The 21,094-nt window shown below is 50.5% G+C and overlaps 1 protein-coding gene across 3 annotated transcripts in view; it reads right to left on the bottom strand.

The window, feature by feature from the left end:
• The window catches only part of TDRD9 (tudor domain containing 9), a 110,598-nt gene that overhangs the window by 20,032 nt on the left and 69,472 nt on the right, over positions 1 to 21,094 (bottom strand). For 2 of the 3 annotated variants that reach the window (XM_027521517.1, XM_027521515.1), the window contains 10 exons: positions 19,837 to 19,937; positions 18,254 to 18,427; positions 16,289 to 16,400; positions 15,029 to 15,241; positions 14,681 to 14,770; positions 13,975 to 14,235; positions 12,772 to 12,927; positions 11,773 to 11,843; positions 10,328 to 10,437; positions 9,777 to 9,873 (listed from right to left, as the gene is read on the bottom strand). In XM_027521517.1, the coding sequence (XP_027377318.1) occupies positions 9,777 to 9,873; positions 10,328 to 10,437; positions 11,773 to 11,843; positions 12,772 to 12,927; positions 13,975 to 14,235; positions 14,681 to 14,770; positions 15,029 to 15,241; positions 16,289 to 16,400; positions 18,254 to 18,427; positions 19,837 to 19,937 (1,385 nt within the window). Of the gene's footprint in view, positions 1 to 7,551; positions 8,329 to 9,776; positions 9,874 to 10,327; positions 10,438 to 11,772; positions 11,844 to 12,771; positions 12,928 to 13,974; positions 14,236 to 14,680; positions 14,771 to 15,028; positions 15,242 to 16,288; positions 16,401 to 18,253; positions 18,428 to 19,836; positions 19,938 to 21,094 lie in introns of those variants that run through there. The other variant, XM_027521516.1, reaches the window with a different exon arrangement.

The raw sequence follows: 21,094 nt of genomic DNA, 5'->3' as shown, positions 1-21,094 counted from the left end.
TAATTTACCAAGGCTAGATTTATGGCCCAGGATGTGATCTATCCTGGAGAATGTTCCGTGTGCACTTGAGAAAAAAGGTCAAATTCACTGTTTGGGGGTGAAATCTCCTACCGATATCAATTAGGTCTAACTGGTCCATTGTATCATTTGAAGTTTGTGTCTCCTTGCTAATTTTCTGTTTGGTTGATCTATCCACAGGTGTGAGTGGGGTAGGAAAGCCTCCCACTACTGTTGTGTTAGTTTCCCGTCTCATACTTGCTGGCATTTGCCTTACACACTGCGGTGCTGCCGTTTTGGGTGCATATGTATGTATGACTGTCCCGTCTTCTTCTTGGACTGATCCCTCGATCGTTATGCAGTGTCCTTCATCTCTTTTCACAGCCTTTATTTCAAAGTCTATTTTTTCTGACCTGAGTATTGCTACTCCTGATTTCTTTTGGTCTCCATTTGTATGAAATATCTTTTTCCAGCCCTTCAGTCTTTATGTGTCCCTTGGTTTGAGGTGGGTCTCTTGTAGAAAGCATCTGTAGGGGTCTTGTTTTTGCATCCATTCAGCCAATCTTTGTCTTTTAGTTGGGGCATTCAACCCATTTACATTTAAGGTAATTATTGATAAGTATGATCCCATTGCCATTTACTTTGTTGTTCTGGGCTTGAGTTTATAAACCTTTTCTCTGTTTCCTGTCTAGAGAAGATCCTTTAGCATTTGTTGGAGAGCTGGTTTGGTGGTGCTGAATTCTCTTAGCTTTTGCTTGTCTGTAAAGCTTTTGATTTCTCCTTCATATTTGATTGAGATCTTTGCTGGGTACAGTAATCTGGGTTGTAGGTTTTTCTCTTTCATCACTTTAAGTATATCCTGCCATTCCCTCCTGGCCTGAAGAGTTTCCATTGAAAGATCAGCTGTTGTCCTTATGGATCCTTATGGATCCCCTTATGTGATATTTATTGCTTTTTCCTTGCTGCTTTTAATATTTGCTCTTTGTGCTTGATCTTCGTTAATTTGATTAATACGTGTCTTAGGGTGTTTCGCCTTGGGTTTATCCTATTTGGGACTCTCTGGGTTTCTTGGACTTGGGTGGCTATTTCCTTCCCCGTTTTAGAGAAGTTTTCAACTATTATCTCAAGTATTTTTTCATACCCTTTCTGTCTGGTTTTTCTGGGACTCCTATGATGCAAATGTTGGGGCGTTTAACGTTGTCCCAGAGGTCTCTGAGGTTGTCCTCGTTTTTCTTTTTTCCTCTCTGCCTCATTTACTTCCACCGTTCTATCTTCCACCTCACGTATCCTCTCTTCTGCCTCGGTTATTCTTCTGTTGGTTCCCTCAAGAGTGCTTTTGATCTCAGTTATTGCATTATTCATTACTGACTTTTTTATTTCTTCTAGGTCCTTGTTAAACATTTCTCACATCTTCTCAACCCTTGTTGCTAGTCTACTTATCTGTAATTCCATTTTGTTTTTAAGATTTTGGATCATTTTTACTATCATTATTCTGAATGCTTTTTCAGGTAGACTCCCTGTCTCCCCCTCTTTTGTTTGGTTTCATGGGCATTTATCATGTTCCTTTACCTGCTGAGTATTTCTCTGCCTTTTCATTTTATTTAAATTGCTGTGTTTGGGGTGCCCTTTCTGTAGGCTGGAAGTCTGTGGTTCCTCTTTATTATGGAGCTCGCTCCCTGTGGATGGGGTTGGACTAGCAGCTTGTGAAGGTTTCCTGGTTAGGGGAGCTTGCATCTATGTTCTGGTGGATGGAGCTGGATCTCTTCTCTCTGGAGTGCAATGAAGTATCCAGTAGTGAGTTTTGGGGTGTCTATGGGTTTGGCATGACTTTGGGCAGCCTGTCTTTTAACACTCAGGGCTGTGTTCCTGAGTTGCTGGAGAATTAGTGTAGTATGTCTTGCTCTGGAACTTGTTGGCTCTTGGGTGGAGCTTGGTTTCAGTGTTAAGTATGGAGGCTTTTGGGTGAGCTCGTCTATTAATGTTCCCTGGAATCAGGAGTTCTCTGGTGTTCTCAAGTTTCGGATTTAAGCCTCTGTCTCTGGCTTTCAGTCTTATTCTTACAGTAGCCTCAAGACTTCTCCACCCATACAGCACAGATGATAAAACATCTAGGTTAATGGTGAAAAAATTCTCCACAGCGACAGACACCCAGAGAGGTTCACAGTTACATGGAGAAGAGAATAGGGAGATAGAGGTGACCAGGAGGAGAAGAGGGGGAGTCAAAAGGGGAGACAGCAATCTAGCCAGTAATCAGTTCCCTTGGTGCTCTCCACAGTTTGGAACACCCAGAGAGGCTCACAGAGTTACATGGAAGGAGATAGAGAAGAGGAGGGAGGGAGATAGAGGTGACCAGGAGGAGAAGACAGGCAGTCAAAAGTGGAAAGACCAATCCAGCCAGTAATCAGTTCCCTAAGTGTTCTCCACAGCTTGGAATACCCAGAGAGATTCACAGAGATAAGTCAAGAAGAGCAGGTGGAGGAGATAGAGGTGACCTGGGGGAGAAAAGGGAGAGTCAAAAAGGGGAGAGAGCAATCAAGCCATTAATCACACCCCTAAGTGAAAATGAATACTAAAGATTCGATTCTTAAAGGTACAAAGTGTGTTAGTTGCTCAGTTGTGTCTGACTCTTTGCAACCACATCAACTATACAGTCCATGGAATTCTCTAGGCCAGAATACTGGAGTGGGTAGCTTTTCCTTTCTCCAGGGGATCTTCCCAACCCAGGGATCGAACCCAGGTCTCCTGCATTGCAGGCGGATTCTTTACCAGCGGAGCCACAAAGAAGCCCAAAAATACTGGAGTGGGTAGCCTATCCCTTCTCCAGGGGATCTTCCCAACCCAGGAACTGAACTAGAGTCATCTCCTGCATTGCAGGTGGATTCTTTACTAACTGAGCTATCACAAAATTGATAACAAATATCAAAAAGCAAAGATTAAAAATCTACAATACAGGTGAGACTCTCAAAAATATTAAAAATACAGAACAAAATCAATCACAAAAATTAGAAAAAATATATATATGAAATTTGCTTTAAAAATAGGGTCTTTTTTTGCAAGGTAATAGTAGGTTATAAAAATGAAAATTAAAGGAGTAATAAAGAACTTAAAAATTTTTTTTAATTTAAAAATGATAATAGTAAAAATATATTTAGGAATTTCCCTGGGGCTGTTGTGCCAGCCCAGTATTTTGGATGATGTACTCTGCAGAGAAGTTAAATAACCAGGGTGACAATATATAGCCTTGATGTACTCCTTTCCCAATTGGGAACCAGTCTGTTGTTCCCTGTCCAGTTCTAACTGTTTCTTCTTGACCTGCATACAGATTCTCAGGAGGTAGGTAAAGTGGTCTGGTATTCCCATCTCTTTAAGAATTTTCCACAGAGCATCTTCTTGACCCAGGGATTGAACCCTGGTCTCCTACATTGCAGGCAGATTCTTTACCGTCTGAGCCACCATGGAAGCCCATGGAAGTCTGTAAGCCCTGCTTGAATGTTAAAAGAAGTGACCAAGAAAATCCTAAATTCTGCCAACCCCTAAAGCAGCAACTAATTTCATTTTTGCATTTTCTCCTCCAGTTTTTATATCAAAAAGAATAGAGTATATCTAGTTATAAAAAGAGTAAAGTATTTTTACTAAGCCATTACTTAGGTTTCTAATTCTCACTGCATGACAAGACAATGTAAAGAGTATTTTATCATGTATAGTTTTCCCCCTACTTTTGAATTCCCTCCCCAGTGAAGTCTTATAAGTGATATTTCTGGAGAAAGGGCTATAAACTCACGTGTGACCTGTGAAAGATGTCTAGCACCCAGTAAAAGCTTCAAGATGTCTGTCCCACCTTCCCACCGCAGAACAATCACACACACCAAGAATACAGAGCCCTGCATCCCCTTTGCACAAAAGCCTGCTGCTTCCCGCCGCCACCACCAGCTCCTGCCACTTCCATCTCCCAGAGTTCTCCTGAATCCACGCACCCTCTCCATCCCAACAGCCACCGCCTCGTCCAAAGCACTGTCATCGCCCACCGGGCAGTCGGCTTCCGACCCATTTACCGCGCATCTACTCCTGCTTCCTCTCGTCTGTCTTTGCTGGCTTTTCACAACACGTCCGCTCATCTTGCGTCCTGGCTCAAGGGCTCCCAGTGGTGTCCACGGCATCCTGACAACCCCCTCTGCGGGGCTCCACTGCATACCATACTCCTGGCCAGGCCCCTGCTTCTCTGGCTTCCCAGAAGGAGGGGCTCAGGCTCCTCCAGCAGGAACCCTGTTCCCCCCGACACTCACACCCAGGACCCTCGACCCCAAGCTCCCTCGCATGTTACAGGCACTAGTTTAAAACACTACTGTCTCAGCCCATGACAGGCTCAACAGATTATCAAATGAATGAACATTCTGAAATACTGATATTATCAAATGAATAAAATATTTTTTGACATTTTATTTTTAGTTGGAGAATAACTGCTTTATAATACTGTGTTGGGTGTTGCCATATACCGACATGAATAAGTCATAGGTATACATATATCCCCTCCGTCTTGAACCTCCCACCCCACCCCACCTCCTCCACGTTGTCACAGAGCGCCAGATTTGACTCCATGCATCATACAGCGAATGCCCACCAGCTGTCTGTTTTACACATGGTGGCGTACGCACTCCCAGGCTGCTCTTCCCATCCATCCCACCCTCTCCTTCCCTGCCACCCCATGCCCACAAGGCTGTTCTGTCTGCATCTCCACTGATGCCCTGCAAACAGGTTCTCCAGTGCCATCTTTCCGGATTCCACATATGTGCATGCATGCTAAGTCACTTCAGCTGTGTCCAACTCTGTGCGGCCCTCTGGACTGCAGCAGCCCGCCAGGCTCCTCTGCCCAGGAGATTCTCCAGGTAAGAACCCTGGAGTGGGTTGCCATTTCCTCCTCCAGGGGACCTTCCCGCTCCAGGGACTGAACCAGCGTCTCTTACGTCTACCTGCACTGGCAGGTGGGCGCCACCTGGGAAGCCCATGTGTGTGTGAGTATAAAATACCTGGTTTTCTCTCTCTCACTCACTTCACTACGCATAACAGGCCCTAGGTTCATCCACTTCATTAGAAGCGACTCAAATGCATTCCTTCTTATGGTTGAGTAATACTCCATTATACATATGTACCACAGTTTCTTTATCCATTTACTTGTTGGTGGACACCTAGGTTGCTTCCATGTCCTAGCTATTGTAAATAGTGCTGCGATGAACACTGGGGTACGTGTGTCTTTTTCAATTATGGTTTCCTCAAGGTATATGCCCAGTAGAGGAATCATTGGGTTATACGGTAGTTTTATTCTAAGTTTATTAAGGAAGCTCCATGCTGTTCTCCATAGTGGCTGTACCAATTCACATTCCCACCAACAAGGCAAGAGGGTTCCCTTTCTCCATACCCTCTCCAACATTTATTGTTTGTAGATTTTTTGGTGATGGCCACTCTGACTCGTGTGAGGTGATATTTCACTGCAGTTTTGATTTGCGTTTCTCTAATAATGAGCAATGTTGAGCATCTTTTCCTGTGTTTATAAGCCACCTGTATGTCGTTTTCGGAGAGATGTCTGTTTAGATCTTCTCACTTTTTACAAATATTGATATTAAATACCTGTTAAAATATTTTGGTAATTTTATTTGACTCAATCAGTGCAGACCTTTCCCATCATCTAGATCAGTGAAACTCTGAGGAAAACACTCCAGGCAGAGAGCATTCACACACACACTTTTCCCATCACTGTAATAAAAATGAAAGAGAATCACATTCCAAGTAAACTCAAAGAGACTCAGATTCACTTACACGTTAGATGCTGAGTACGTGCTTTACACAAAAGTCACCAAAATGTTTCCTTAAATGGCAAGCTCACCCACATTTGTTTTTAATGAATGTAATTTATTATTTCAGTTTATACAAAACCTTTCCAAAACAGAATAACCAGGGCTCAGCAAAGTGAAGGACAACAGCTTCATCACGGCTGTCAACGAGGCATCACATCGCCTCCACGTTACTGCAGCTGTGACGAGACTTAAACTGACCCGCTCACCTGTGAGAACACACACTGTGACAAGGACGGCCTAACACACTCAGCCTTGAACCGACTCCCACTGGGGTAGCAACTCCATGCTCATCGACTCTAAATCTTAAATTAATAAGGGAAATCAAAGCACTGGGTTTGATTCCCTTCTAGGGATCCTAAACACCCTATGTGCACCTAAGAAACAGTGGTTAAGACCACAAAAATACTTTTACTTCCTTTATGAAGCATGTTTTAGATTCAAACTGAAAACTGCAAAAATCAAGACAGGAACAAAAGAAAGTGCACCCCTCACAGCATGCAGCAAGGGACACTGTGGAGGCCCCAGCCTGCAACAGAGCGCAGGGAAGGAGCGTCAGTCCATTCGAGCACACCACAGCCATCTGTTCGAGGGCCAACTTCTCTAAACAAGGAGGTTTAAACTCACACTGCAGTATGTTAAAATGATGTTGAAACAGAGTTCCTTGCGGGTGGAACTTTTCTTGCAAGCTAATATCCTAGAACTCCACAAATGTGCCAGATAAGGACATCAGTTCAGTTCAGTTGCTCAGCCGTGTCCAACTCTTTGAGACCCCCATGGACTGCAGCACGCCAGGCCTCCCTGTCCATCACCAACTCCTGGAGTTTACTGAAACTCATGTCCATTGAGTCGGTGATGCCAGCCAGCCATCTCATCCTCTGTTGTCCCCTTCTCCTCCTGCCCCCAATCCCTCCCAGCATCAGGGTCTTTTCAAATGAGTCAGTTCTTCACAACAGGTGCCAAAGTACTGGAGTTTCAACTTCAGCATCAGCCCTTCCAATAAATATTTGGACTGATTTCCTTTAGGATGGACTGGTTGGATCTCCTTGCAGTCCAAGGGACTCTCAAGAGTCTTCTCCAACACCACAGTTCAAAAGCATCAATTCTTCGGCGCTCAGCTTTCTTTATAGTCCAATTCTCACATCCATACATGACTACTGGAAAAGTCATAGCTTTGACTAGATGGACCTTTGCTGGGAAAGTAATGTCTCTGCTTTTTAACATGCTGTCTAGGTTGGTCATAACTTTCCTTCCAAGGAGCAAGCGTCTTTGAATTCCATGCTGCGGTCACATCTGCAGTGATTCTGGAGCCCCCCAAATTAGAGTCTGTCACTGTTACCCCAACTATTTGCCATGAAGTGATGGGACCAGATGCCACGATCTTAGTTTTCTGAATGTTGAGTTTCAAGCCAACTTTTTCACTCTCCTCTATCACTTTCATCAAGAGGCTTTTCAGTTCTTCTTCACTTTCTGCCATAAGGGTGGTGTCATCTGAATATCTGAAGTTATTGATATTTCTACAGGCAATCTTGATTCCAGCCTGTGCTTCATCCAGCCCAGTTTCTCATGATGTACTCTGCATGTAAGTTATATAACCAGGATGAAAATATACAGCCTTGACATAGTTCTTTCCCAATTTGGACCCAGTCTGTTGTTCCATGTCCAATTCTAACTGTTGCTTCCTGACCTGCATACAGATTTCTCAAGAGGCAGGTCAAGTGGTCTGGTATTCTCATCTCTTTAAGAATTTTCCAGAGCTTGTTGAATAAGGAAATATATTTCCTCAAAAGGTAAATGTTAAATCAATCTGAAGCCTCCATAAAAAAAAACAACGCTGTTAAGTACTTTGTAATGCATACTGTATTAACCTTCAAAGTGTTAAGAGCCTAACAGCATCTCCAAACGCTGCTCAGGCTGTCCTCTGAGGCTCTGCCCACCTCCCTGCTCTGCTGCCAGATGCGAGCAGCCAGGCCGTGAGTCACGGTGGGGGCTAAAGTGTCTGCGAGTCTCCTCCACCATCCTGTGAGCCCAGGAGGGCCCCTCTGACAGCTGGGGAAGCCCAGACTTTGGGGAGTGCCAGGCACGGCCAGAGAGCAAGCCCAGGTCCCTTTCTTAATGTATATTCTCAGCACCCCACCCGCTTCCAGTACTTGACAGGTCCCTGCTCTGGTCTCCTGTTTCCTAAGGCTTCTTTAAAATACGGGTACAAAAACAGCCCATGAATACACTGGTCAACAACGGAGACAGTCCGTGAGCACACAGGGTGGAGACGTGAGCCGCTCGCCGCTCCCGTGCTGCTCGTCCAGGGCAAGTGGGCGAGGATGCGTGCCTGGGGGAGTATGCAGCACCGGGGGTGATGGGGAGAGCTCTTACACGGGAGGACAGGCGGCAGTGCAGCAAGACACTGCGTGCCGGAGCTCCTCCTGCTCAGGCTCTGAGTGCTCCAAGTACCTCACTGTCCAGAATTCTTAAAGAGGAATTCATCCTGGGTTAAAAAAAAAATACACCGCATTACTCAAGTCCTCAAGAGGTTTATATTGAAAAAAGAGCTGAAGCAGGAGCCTGGACAGATGCGGCGATGCACCCACCGCATCAGACCCCCGCCCCTGCCCCGCGTGGAGCTCTCTGGCTGCAGCGTCGCACCTGCTGTGTTGATTCCACATCCGCCTCTCCTACAAAGACCCAGGAGATGCCTTTATTCTAGAGATGTCTATCACACCATTATTACAAAACTAGAGAGAAACCAAATTCCAACATACAAAGGCATGTTAAATTCTTTCAGGGTCAGAGCAGGTCAGAAACAAACACAAATGTAAACACGACAGGGAAGAGTTGACAAAAGCCACTCCGTGTTCACTCAGCAGTGTGTGACGCAACGTGTACAGTGAGTATTTACAAAGACGCCGTCGTACTATGCAAATGCTTATAAAATGTAGTATGAAAAAATTTAAAAACAAAATAAAACGTGCACAACACTGTAAGTCAACTATACTTCAATGTTTTAAGTGTATGTATTTATCTAGGTGAACACTGAAAACAAACATACTGATGATGTTCGTGTTTCCCATACAGTTTTTTCTAGGTAGCACATGTTTTTATAGTAGGGGGAAGAGATATATACAATTATTATTATTATTTCTTAAAAGCACTGTGTATCTGAAACGTGACAGCAGATTCTAAGCAGCCCGCACAGGAGGAGGGCTGAGGCACGGCACAGGGCTACCCACCCTGAGCTCTACCAGCAAGGCTGGTCGACGGACCTGTGCGTGCTCCCAGGAGACGTGGACGGGGCACAAGCCATGGGCACGAGCCCTGCTCAAGCGTGCGCAGGCCCACCCCAGTGTCTGGGGAGGCCGTCCCTCTCACCCACCAGAACGTGGGCTCCCGAAGGCCCAGCTGCATTCCTTTCTTGCATTCCCCCCACCCCGCAACTCGACAAAGCCCAGCAGGGCTGCCCCCTGGGTCGTGCCCTGCGGATCCTGCTACTCCAACACACGCCATGCAAAGGGCGGTGTCTCGGGGCTGCCTGCTGTCTGGCTGGTCCTCACTCCACCCCAGGGGCTCCAGCTGCCTTCTCTGCTCGCAGCCCGCAACGAGCGGGGACCCACTGGTGTCCACTGACGCCGCTGCCAGGGAACCTGGCGTCGCCCCCTGGCTATGGACGCGCACCGCCATGGCACCGCTCCGAGCCTCCGCTCTCCCTCCCGAGTGCTCTCGCTGCACTGTCACCGGGCCCCATGGGAGGCTGTGTGTCCTTGTCGGCCCGCTCAGTGTCCTTCTGAGCAGGATCCAAGCGCAGCCCCACAAACCACCGTAAACACTGAAGCCAGCGGGCTTGCCGGCAGGCAGACCCCAGGGCCGTTCCCATCAGTGCTCTCCCGAGGACGCCCGCTTCTCCCGCCGGTTCGCGTCTCACCTGCGAGCGCTCCCTACCTGAGCTCCATGACGGGTGCAAACAGCATGCTGAGCAGCGCGGGGAGGCCTGGGATGTGCGGCATCAGGGAGGTCTCGCGCAGCAGCATGGTGGACCCTGCGGACGGGCCCGGCGGGCAGGCGGTCACTGTGGGCGCCCCGCGCTCAGGCCTCCCACCCCGCGTGCAGCTGTCCCACAGATGCCCGGCAGGCAGAGCTCCCGGTGCGGGTCCCCCAGCCCCCCAAGGGAAGCCCGCCACCTAAGGCCCTGGCTTTGACTGTCCTGTTTGGTTACTCCTCCTCTCCTTCCTCCTCTGGCCAAGACCTGGGATTCGCCCTCCTGTCCAGCCAAGATAACGGAAAGCATGGACGGCCAAGGAGTCCGTCCCCGCGCCCCTGCGCAGGGAGTGGGAAGGCTGGGACTCTCCGGCTCAAACTCACACCCGCTGATGCACTCAGAAGAGAGTCCAGGAGCCGGGCCGCAGGTGTGAGGCTGCTCCCGACCTCAGGACAGACGTCCCGGCCCTGGAGTCAGGCGGGGAGCAGGGCGGGCGGCGCAGCCCCTCACTCACCAGTGGTGTTCACGGAGAGGGACGCTGCGACCAGCAGCCGCTGGTGCGTGTCCTCGGGGCTGTCGCTGATGATGACCGAGTTGATGCTTTCCTTCTCGATCCAGACGCACCTGGAAGCAGAGCTCCTGGGAGAGGCGGCCCCTGCACGAGGCAGCGCCTGACGCCAGGCCAGGAGAGGCCACTGCAGAGACAGGCTGGCCGCAACGCAGTGACCGACCGACCGCTGGGAGGCTGCGGCCCGTCTCCACCGAGTCTCGGCCATGCCCAGACCCACGTGCTGCCCTGGCACAAACCTCCACCTCCAGCCAGACCGCCGCCCGCACTGCCCACCTGCAGCGGCTGCGGCCTGCGTCCCAGCAGGCTGTCCCTGACACCCGCCTGGGGGAAGCCCGGCCTGGCCCACCTGCCCCCTGCTCACAGTGGCCCAGCAGGGGACCCTCCACGCCTGCTCCTCCCGAACCTTTGACTCTAATCGCAGGCCAGGCTATCGAGTCCACACCGAAAGCTCCCATGAGCTTTCTGCTCCTCCTACGGTGGACACAGTCCACGGTGACCCGCCTGGAGCAGGACGCAACGGCCTCCAGAGTCTCTCCTCCATGCGGGCTCCGCACCCTCTCAAGTGCTCACCGGGCACCTGCAGACTCTGGGGCTCTTGCTGCAAACTGGGGGCTGAGCTCTGCGTTTCTAACAGGCTCTTGGGGACACGTCTGCTGCTGGTTCTGGAGTAGACTCTGGCAAGCCAGGGTTTTTCCTCTGCAGCCCAAGCGATTGTTTAAGATGCACAAAATGAGGCTTCCCATGCTTCTCAGGAGGAAGCGACTCATGAGGCTTGGCAACACACGCCTCCCAGCAGTCCTCCGCTCTCACTCCCCGTCCTCAGGGGAGCACTCGCTCCAGATCTGGCCTGCACCCTCTGCTGCCAGGACCCTCCTGGAGCCTTCACCCTGCCAGCACAATGCTCCTGGTCTTCACTTCTCCGCACACTCCGGGTCTCAGACTTCTGAAACCCGACGGCCTTCCGAGTGTGGTCAGGGCGCTGAGACGCCTCCATGATGCTCCAGGAGCCCATCAAGAGCCACAGCAACCCACCGTGAAGTCAGAGGTTTCCTCTGTCCTGCCGCTGTGCCCGCTGGACCCATAATGTGGGGCACACCACCTGTGCTGTGGCCCCCAGTGTTCTCGCTAAACCCCTCCCAGGACACAGCAGGCATGACAGATCTGCTGGACGAATGGCGATGATGCTGAGGACAGAAACGACGAGGGCCCTAATGAAGCCCAGGTCTCAATGAAGCCCAGGGAACCTCAGGTCTGCAGCGAGCACAGAGGCCAGAGAACTTAGCAAAGGCAGCAGGTTCCGAGAGGTTAGACATAGAAAAGCTTAGTTTCTGATAAGCCCTTTGAACAGAGGACCAGAGAAAGCAGCTTCATGGGAATCTTAATCATACCTGAACTTGGATATTCTGGTCAGACTATGACACTTCAGTTCGTAAGGGTTAAAAGGCCCGTGAAGTACTGCCTGTACACACAAAACATACAAAACATTACGGATAAGTAAAATGTCACTTCACTTTCATTTTAAAAATCCAAAAGTCAGCTCACAGTTTAAAAGAAAGAAAAAGAGCTACGTCTTAGTCATAAGGTCTTGAAGATTTAATGGGGGAAAAACGCCTTAAAAGAGGTATTCTCTGGAATGCACCTGTTTCCATCAATGGAAACCTTCATATTTTGCATATAAAATGTATCTACACACACACATATATAAGATAGCCTTTGTCAAGAAAAGGAAACACTGTCAAGCACTTCTGTGAAAGGCCTCTCTTCACTGCAGCAGCAGCCCAAGACCACACAGCCAGAGGCCAGGACAATAAAAGCAGAGTCCCTGGCTGGGGCGAGGGGACACGTCCCAGCCAACCCTTCCCGCCAGACGCCACCAAGGGACGAAGCTGAGCCCTGCCGCTGGTCCTCCGAAGCCCACAGCCGTGCTCCCCTCCATCTGACGAGCAAACACCGGTCTCTGTGACTGGAAACGCAGCCTGCCACCCAACTGCCCGGCTTTGCTGCAAAGCGCCCGTCTATCCTGCCTCCTCAGAACTGTCTGAGAGGCTGCCTCCCGGGCTTGAGTCCTCAGCAAGTCCGCCAAATATAATCAACATAACCCTCAGCTTTTAGGCTGTGCAATCTTTTTCACATGGTGTCGCCTCTGGAAAGGTTGGCTTAAAAAAGAACCACTCAAAAAAAAAAAAAAAAAAAGAACTAACCAAAAGCCTGTCTCTACACTAAATTCTAGGTTTTTCTCATATTAATACAGGCTCCACAGTGAGAGAAGTAACAGTACTAAAAACCAAGAACAAAAAACCACCATGACTTCCAGCTACAACTCAGCTTATAGCTGCAGAGTGATTCGAAGTTCTTAACTGGACTGTACAATACCTCCTATAAATTACCTTGCAGCTTGGGTTACCCAGCTTATTGGAAGAAAAGCTCTCCAGCAAAATCCGGATCAGGTGCTTTTCGTCGTCTTTCACGGGAGACGCCGTGGACATGTCTGTCAGGTCTTCTACTGATTTGGAAAAGAGACCCTTGAGAGCTTCGTGGCTTTGCTAAACAAAACAAGAAAAATTCATTTTGGTCAAAGGAAAACCAGTGTTAAAAACATTTTACTTCAAATTAATCAAAGCATTTCATAGGCACCACCTTATCATTAGGTTACCTTTAGATCATTAAGATGTCAAAAGATAATTTATTGATACAAACAAAAGAAGACAGAACTCACTAAAGGCTCAGCTCATTAGCCTTTACTAACTTTCAGCCAAAGTGAAAGTCGCTCAGTCGTGTCTGACTCTTTGCGACCCTGGACATACACAGTCCATGGAATTCTCCAGGCCAGAACACTGGAGTGGGTAGCCTTTCCCTTCTCCAGGGGATCTTCCCAACCCAGGGGTCGAACCCAGGACACCAGCATTGCAGGAGGACTCTTTACCAGCTGAGCCACCAGGGAAGCCCTCAGCCATCAGAGAACTGAAGGGTGACACAGGTTTTGTACACAAAATGTCAGCTTCATCCCGGGACTGTGACCAGGACCCCCAGTGCGTTTTCTCAAGTGCAAACACAAACCCGGCTGGCTCTATGGTGACGTTTCCCTGCTGGTTTGCCCCCTGCCCAACCCAGTACCTCATCCCCAGCAGAAATTACAGAAGGAGCCACCTTCAACATGAGCCTCAAAGTGGCATCTCAAACCTTCAGATCAAGAAAGGCAGCTTCAGAAATGGTTTTGAAATAAACAGTTGAAATACATTTTGAAATGTTTCAAACGCTAGAAACAAATATTTTATAAAGGAATTATAAAATTCATTAGGGAGATAAATCTTGGAATCCATTTTTAACAACTCCCCAAAGAGAGAACATTTTCACATCTAAGTTTGGTTCCAAGAACAACAACAACAAAACACCAACAGCTTCATAACCGGAAACCACAAGAGCTGTACCTGGCCACCATGATTTGGCCTCAAAGAAACTAGAAGACATTTAGGAAGGAACCACAGATCTCAACACACCAATCGCTGTCCGGCTCTGCAGCCCTTGAGATCCTGAGAGCAGGAAAGGCCCCCCCTGCCTCCCGCCCCACCCCGCCCACGGGCAGCACACACCTTGGACTCGTAGGGCTCCTCGGCCGGCTCAGCGTAGCCCTGGCTGATGAGGATGCCCCGCACGCTGACCGTGTCCTGCAGCCCTGAGGGGAGGTAGGCGTCCACGTGCAGGACGCTGTGCACCATGGAGAAGACCTTCACCAGGAGGGTGCGGCCGCCGACCAGAGAGGAGAAGCGCTGGCTGGCCCCGCTGCTCCAGCGCTCGCCACACACCAGGCACCTCGCTGATGGCCGCATCTTGCAGATCTTGAACTCCAGGGCCTGCAGGGCAGAGGGCAGGGCCAGACACTCAGCCCAGACGCTACCCAAAGTAGACCTGGGCGGGGTCTGCACCAGGAACCATCACAGACCCTACTGGAAGCACGGCAGGGTGACCGAGGACGCCACAGCTAAAACCACATGGTCTCGTCAGTCGATGACAAAAAAGCTTAGAATGCCTTTTACAAAGTACAGGTGGAAAAGCATTATAAACTTCACGAAGTTTGAAACCCTCCATGTACTTTAACTTGCTCCAGAAGCACTATCAGCAAAAACATCTACAGCAACATATCTCAGGGAAAAAGCAGAAACCAGACTTGGGGAGCACAACAAAACGAGGGCCTTCCTGCTCTGGGTCTTGGCCCATCTGCAAGCTGAGGGGCGAGCCCTGACCTCCAAGACCCCTCCAGCTTCACACGCTCAGGCCACCGCAATGTGTCCCCCTCACCTGAAAGGGCAGCTCAAGGAACTGGCAGGGCATCTCCATGAGGACGCCCAGCGCCACGCGCGCTCTGTTCCCGTAGTCCACGAAGAACACCTAGAGGAGGCCGGGTGTGCGTCAGTGCAGGCCCGGCCAGGAGCCCAGACGCGGCCGCCCCAGCCAAGCCCACTCCTCGGGACTCCCAGGACAGGGCGAGTCCTCAGGCCACTGAGGGAAGGGGCTTTCCGACTGCACCACTTCTCTAATTGTAACTATTTTATATTTAGTTTCCACGAGAAAAGACAAAAATCTTTCTGTCAACTGCTTTGAGTCTGCCTCATTTCCGTTTGCAAGATTTACTACAGAAAAACATACCTCGGCAGAATTTCCAGAAACATAGAGCACCTGGGCTCTGAAGTAGCTTTCTTTATCACTGTCGGCGAAGGGAGCCAGGCAGACCTGGTCGGGGTGGGGGTGGACAGGCAGGGGCACCAGCGTGAGGCGGTTTATCTCGGCAGCCAGACTCTTCAGAAACTCCCAGTTCTTCTCATCGGTCCTGTACCCCCAGAAGTGTCCCACTTCAACCACCTAGAGGGGAGGAGGAGGAAACAAACCCTGGAGAGGATCTCCGTCCAGAGGGACAGGCGCGCCTGCTGCAGGCCTGGCGTGCCCCCCTGCCGACCACCGCAGGTCACAAGCTATATTCCCTGGTCCCTAAGGTTCTCCAGGCTTTGAGTCGGTGCTTATGAGGAAACGGGGGCTCCGGTCAAGTGAGGTGAGGGAGTGTGACGCGCACCAGCACTGCAGGCCCTGGGGCCACACGAGGTCAGGGCTGTCCCATCCGACCAGCCCCCAGGACCCGCCGAGCCCACAGAGCCCCCCCGGAGCGTGGGGCGGAGTGCGGACGGCCTCGCCCGCTGCCGCCACCACACAGCCCAGGCCGCACTGCTGCGGCCCTCCAGGCGGCGGGAGGCCAGGCTGCTAGGCGGAGTCTCCCAGGGAAGGGGACCATGCATTTGCTAGGAAGCCTGCGGCATTTTAACTGAAATTTTATTTTGAAGAAGTAAAAACTACACTCCAACGAACGCTGCTGCCAATGCCAGCTCTGCTGATACAACTGAATTACAGGCAAACAGCGCCACGCCAGTGACGTCCTACCTGTGCCTGTTGCTAAACTGGTGTTTTTCGGCATTTCAAATGTACTACCATTTTGAAAATTAAACTTTGATTCTAGGATGAACACTTGTGTTTCTTGTTCTGTTACAGCCACGTTTGAATTTGCGAGTGAAAGTGACTCGAGCTCACCCAGACGGACTCCTGGTGGCCTTTAGCAATGCCCTTGATGACACTGGTGTGCGCCGTGAGGGCCCCTCACCGGGAGCCTTCTCCACTGTGAGACACAGGACACACGGTCCACGGCCGGTCGAATGTGAGGATGCGAGGAGCCATGGACAGAGGGCCGACCCTAAGCAACCTGAGGACTAAGCCCTCGCTGCCATGGGTGCGGCGTGGGTGACTAAGGTACACGGGCCGTCTGCGGCTGCACCTCCACGCCCACTGCCCCGTGCGCTCGACGGGGCGGCTCTAAACAGAGACGACAGAAGAGCTCCAACGCCCGGGTCGCACCGCTCTCACCTCTGTGACTTCCACTGTTAGGAGCAGGTCTGTGATGGTCCGCGATTGGTCCACCATGTTAAAGGAGACTTGCACGGGATCAACTGTCTTCTTCTGGAAGTCCACGTTCACCCTGTTAGACACCACTTATCTTAAAAGGAACAGAGGTGTCACAAAGAACACGCGTGTGCTTACGTACGTGAGGCGACTGCTCGCACTAGTGCAACAGAGGTGTCACAAAGAACACGCGTGTGCTTACGTACGTGAGGCGACTGCTCGCACTAGTGCAACAGAGGTGTCACAAAGAACACGCGTGTGCTTACGTACGTGAGGCGACTGCTCGCACTAGTGCAACAGAGGTGTCACAAAGAACACGCGTGTGCTTACGTACGTGAGGCGACTGCTCGCACTAGTGCAACAGAGGTGTCACAAAGAACACGCGTGTGCTTACGTACGTGAGGCGACTGCTCGCACTAGTGCAACAGAGGTGTCACAAAGAACACGCGTGTGCTTATGTACGTGAGGCGACTGCTCGCACTAGTGCAACAGAGGTGTCACAAAGAACACGCGTGTGCTTACGTACGTGAGGCGACTGCTCGCACTAGTGCAACAGAGGTGTCACAAAGAACACGCGTGTGCTTACGTACGTGAGGCGACTGCTCGCACTAGTGCAACAGAGGTGTCACAAAGAACGCGTGTGCTTACGTACGTGAGGCGACTGCTTGCACTAGTCCACGGCTACTACAGGAAAAGAGGTTTAATGAGACACAGCCAGTGACGACGAACTGCACCTCATCTCCCACGAGAGACTCTGCCGGTGTCCTGCGCTGCCCTGGGGCAGGGGGTGCACCCCACAGTCACACACCACCCTCTACAAACACATGCTAATGCTCAAGATTGTCACGGAATTCTGCTTTCAAGGATATAAATTCTAAATCTGGGAACTGCAAGGTCTCCTGACTTGTGGGTTCAGAGGTGAGTGACCCTGACCTTTAGAAAACCATAAGAATCCACGGCTGCGTCATGTCACTAGGAAGTCCACGCCTAGGTCATGAAGTCATGTCATTAGAAAACACATACGTGGTTTCTAAAAAATCCAGTTATCATTCATCCCTTAAAGCAGCAACACAGCCAATGCTAAAATGTGAGGAGATACAACTCAAGTTTGAGAAAAGGTTTCCTTTTTTCCCTAGTAATTTTATTCTTCCATGAAGAGGAAGGATGATGAGAGACCCTGACCCGCCTCTCTGCCCTGTCCGCAGACCCGTCTGTTAAGTAAGGTGCCCAGGCAGCCAGGCAGCGGGACGGGTGTGCTGCACGTGGCCCCAGACTCAGCACACCCAGCTGCCACCCTCAGAGTCAGGTCATCCCACACCAGCCACACTCGTGGCCACACTTCCCTTCCTCCCCACTCCTCGACTTCGGGTTGGGTGCCTCGGGGGCTTACAAGATGACTGAGAGGAAAGACACAGGACTGCAGCTCTGCGGGCACAACCGAAAGTGCTCCCACCGGGGACGCCGAGGGCATTCAGGTCGGCCCAAGGTGCGCAGAGCCGCCAACCGCACGGCAGCGCCCCGGGCCGGGCGGAACCCCTGCGCTGCCTGCCAGGAGCTCCCAAGGGCGCCGCCACTCCGTGCCGGGTCAGCTCCGCTGAGGACAAGGAAGACCCTCTTGTGCTTGAGAAAAGGAGCGACGGGAAGGAGGAAGAAAGGGGGCTGGCACCAGGCTCGGTCCCCTCGACTCAACTGAAAATGACACAGGGACTCTGCCCACTCCCCGGCAGCCTTGACCGCAGGTGCCACAGCTACCACACAGACGCAAACGCTGAGGTTCAGAGAGGTCGAGTGACCTGTGCGAGCGCACATGGCAGCCCAGGCCAGTGCGAGTGTGTGACCTTCAGCACGGCTAAGCAGCTGCTCAAAAGTGGCATTTGAGAATGTGTAGGCAGCAGGACAGAGTCGTGCCCACCAGCCTCCTGAGCCTACCTCGTGTTCCGGAGCTTGGACACGGCCCCTCCTTGCACCTTCGCTTCAATCTCCTCTGCAGAGTGAACACTGAGTTCAAGGGACACTTTGAGCTGAGACATCTTGATGGCCATGTACACGGCAGGGAGCGTTTTAAACCTCTCTGTTGGATTGCGTGAAAACTCCACAAAGGCTCTGCTCCACAAATACAGATAAAAAATAAGCTTATGAGGCGTCTGAAACAGAGTTAAGTGTATATTAATTTCTCTCAAGTTCAGATAAAAGATTTTCAGCTACACATCTCCTCAAAACTACCTAGTAACTAACTTCTCATCACAGGGTTAATCAAGAAGATGTATTCAAGAGGAAACTACTCACTTAAGAGCAATAAAAATTACAATAACATACCATTAAATTAAAAACCAGTATCGTCCTCACGTATCATGCAGTATAATGTGAAATAAAGACTGACTTCAAGTGGAATGTCCAGCTAAGAAATCTTAATTGTCATTATTGGAACAAAGTGACAGGTCTGGGTTTTGCTAGTTTATTGTAGAATAAAATGCAGAGAGAGAAAAGCACACAGCTGAGCAGCTCAGCGATCTTTCTGGCCCCCTTCAAACACCCGGTTTATCACAGTGACGCTGAGGCACGGCCTCCACCGCCCCGCTCCGCAGGGTCCTGCCAGCCCACCCCTCCCCGGGGGTAAGAATCAAACACGCAGTGTGGGTGCCTGCCAGGCACTCCCTGGTATAAACGGGAAAACCCTCTCGTTCACATTTGCTGGTGAATGAATGTCAAAACTGCCCAGGTCAAACATCACACTCAGAAACAGACTCGTGACCCTCCAGCTGCTGTCCCGGAGAGCGCAAGCCTGGGGGAGCCGGAGCCCTGAGCTGGTAAGAGCGGCCGGCTCCACTGTCCTTCCACCCCTAGTCCCCCTCCCAACTCCACTGTCCCGCCTCAGCTCCCTTTCCGCCCCCTCCACTGACCCCCACCTGCCTGGGGCTCCCTTCACGCACGTCCATTCCGGTCCCACCAGCTGTCTCTAGAAGGCGCCCAGGTCTCTCCTTAGAGATCATTTCTTTCGAAGACTCTAGATCACCATGATTCTCCTCTTCCCTGAGTGTTCCCAACTCAAGAGGTGGAACAAGCTGAGCCCACGACATCCCTCCCCTGCCTCCCAGCCTCCTCCCATTCCCTATCCCCGTTGGCTCCTCGCTCTTTGTCCCCCAGGTTCTAAATGACTGAAGCAGACAAAGTCTCCTGGGGGTACTTCTGGCGGCTGGCCCACACGTGAAATCTCAGCCAGACACACCCCAGTGCAGTGCACCCCCCGAGCGTCAGCCCATACCCCTCACACTACTGAACACCCTGGGTGTCAGACCCGGGACCACACAGCTCGGCTCCTTTAGGAGGAACTCGGCTGAGAACAGACACACAGCTACATGAACCGCAGCTGCGCTTCGAGAGCTGTCCACAGCGGCCCTCTGACGTGTGGGCCCATTCTCCCACACACCCAGTTTCAAGAACCGGCCCCTGCAAAAGTGAAAACCTCGCGGCTCTTTCGCAGCCGCAGTGGATTACAAAAGTGCACCACTTACTTTGCACCGTCGAACACAATGGACTTGACTTGGCCACACTGTCTGAAGAGAGACTGCAGCTGCTGGTGGTAGAGAAATCCGTAGGGAGGGATATGCTTCAGCTGTAAAACACGGCAGGCGTTAGCAGGGGCAGACCCGGAGCCCCCGCGAGTCACCGTGTTCACAGAGCAGAGCGCGCCGTCTCTAACCAGAGAGGTGGACCCCACAGCAGGGCACAGAAGGACTAACGACCGCTATGGGTAATAACTAAGCTTTAATAACACGCATCGGACAAAGGCTAATTCTTCCACATTGTTCAGTCGCTCAGTCGTGCCCGACTCTCTGTGACCCCACAGACTACAGCACAGTGGGCTTTCCTGTCCTTCACACCATCTCCCGGAGCTTGCTCAAACTCATGTCCATCAAGTAGGTGATGCCATCCAACCATCTCGTCCTCTGTTATCCCCTTCTCCTCCTGACTTCAGTCTTTGCCAGCATCAGGGTCTTTTCTAAGAAGTCAGTTCTTTGCATCAGGAGGCCAAAGTATCAGAGCTTCAGTTTCATCATCAATCCTTCTAATGAATATTCAGGGCTGATTTCCTTCAGGATTGACTGGTTTGATCTCCTTGTAGTCCAGGGACTCTCAAGAGTCTTCTCCAACACCAGAGTTCAAAAGCATCAATACTTTGATGCTCAGCCTTCTTTATGGTCCAACTCTCACATCCATACATGACTACTGGGAAAAACCAGAGCTTTGACTAGACAGACCTTTGTTGGTAAAGTAACGTGTCTGTTTTTTAATATGCTGTCTAGGTTGCTCATAGCTTTTCTTCCAAGGAGCAAGCGTCTTTGAATTTCATGGCTGCAATCACCACCTGCAGTGATTTTGGAGCCCCCAAAAATGAAGTCTCTCACTGTTTCCATTGTTTCCCCATCTATTTGCCATGAACTTCGTTTTCTGAATGCTGGGTTTTAAGCCAGCTTTTTCACTCTCCTCTTTCACTTTTCATCAAGAGGCTCGTTAGTTCCTCTTCAACCTCTGCCATAAGGGTGGTGTCATCTGCATATCTGAGGTTATTGATATTTCTCCTGGCAATCTTGATTTCAGCTTGTGATTCTACAGCCCAACGTTTCTCATGATGTACTCTGTATATAAGTTAAATAAGCAGGGTGACAATATACAGCCTTGACGTACTCCTTTCCCAATTGGGAACCAGTCTGCTGTTCCATGTCCAGTTCTAACTGTTGCTTCTTGACCTGCATACAGACTTCTCAAGAG

The sequence above is a fragment of the Bos indicus x Bos taurus genome, chromosome 21, assembly GCF_003369695.1.
Source record: "Bos indicus x Bos taurus breed Angus x Brahman F1 hybrid chromosome 21, Bos_hybrid_MaternalHap_v2.0, whole genome shotgun sequence".
In the NCBI taxonomy this organism is placed as follows: Eukaryota; Metazoa; Chordata; class Mammalia; order Artiodactyla; family Bovidae; genus Bos; species Bos indicus x Bos taurus.
This window is presented reverse-complemented; position numbering and strand designations above follow the sequence as displayed.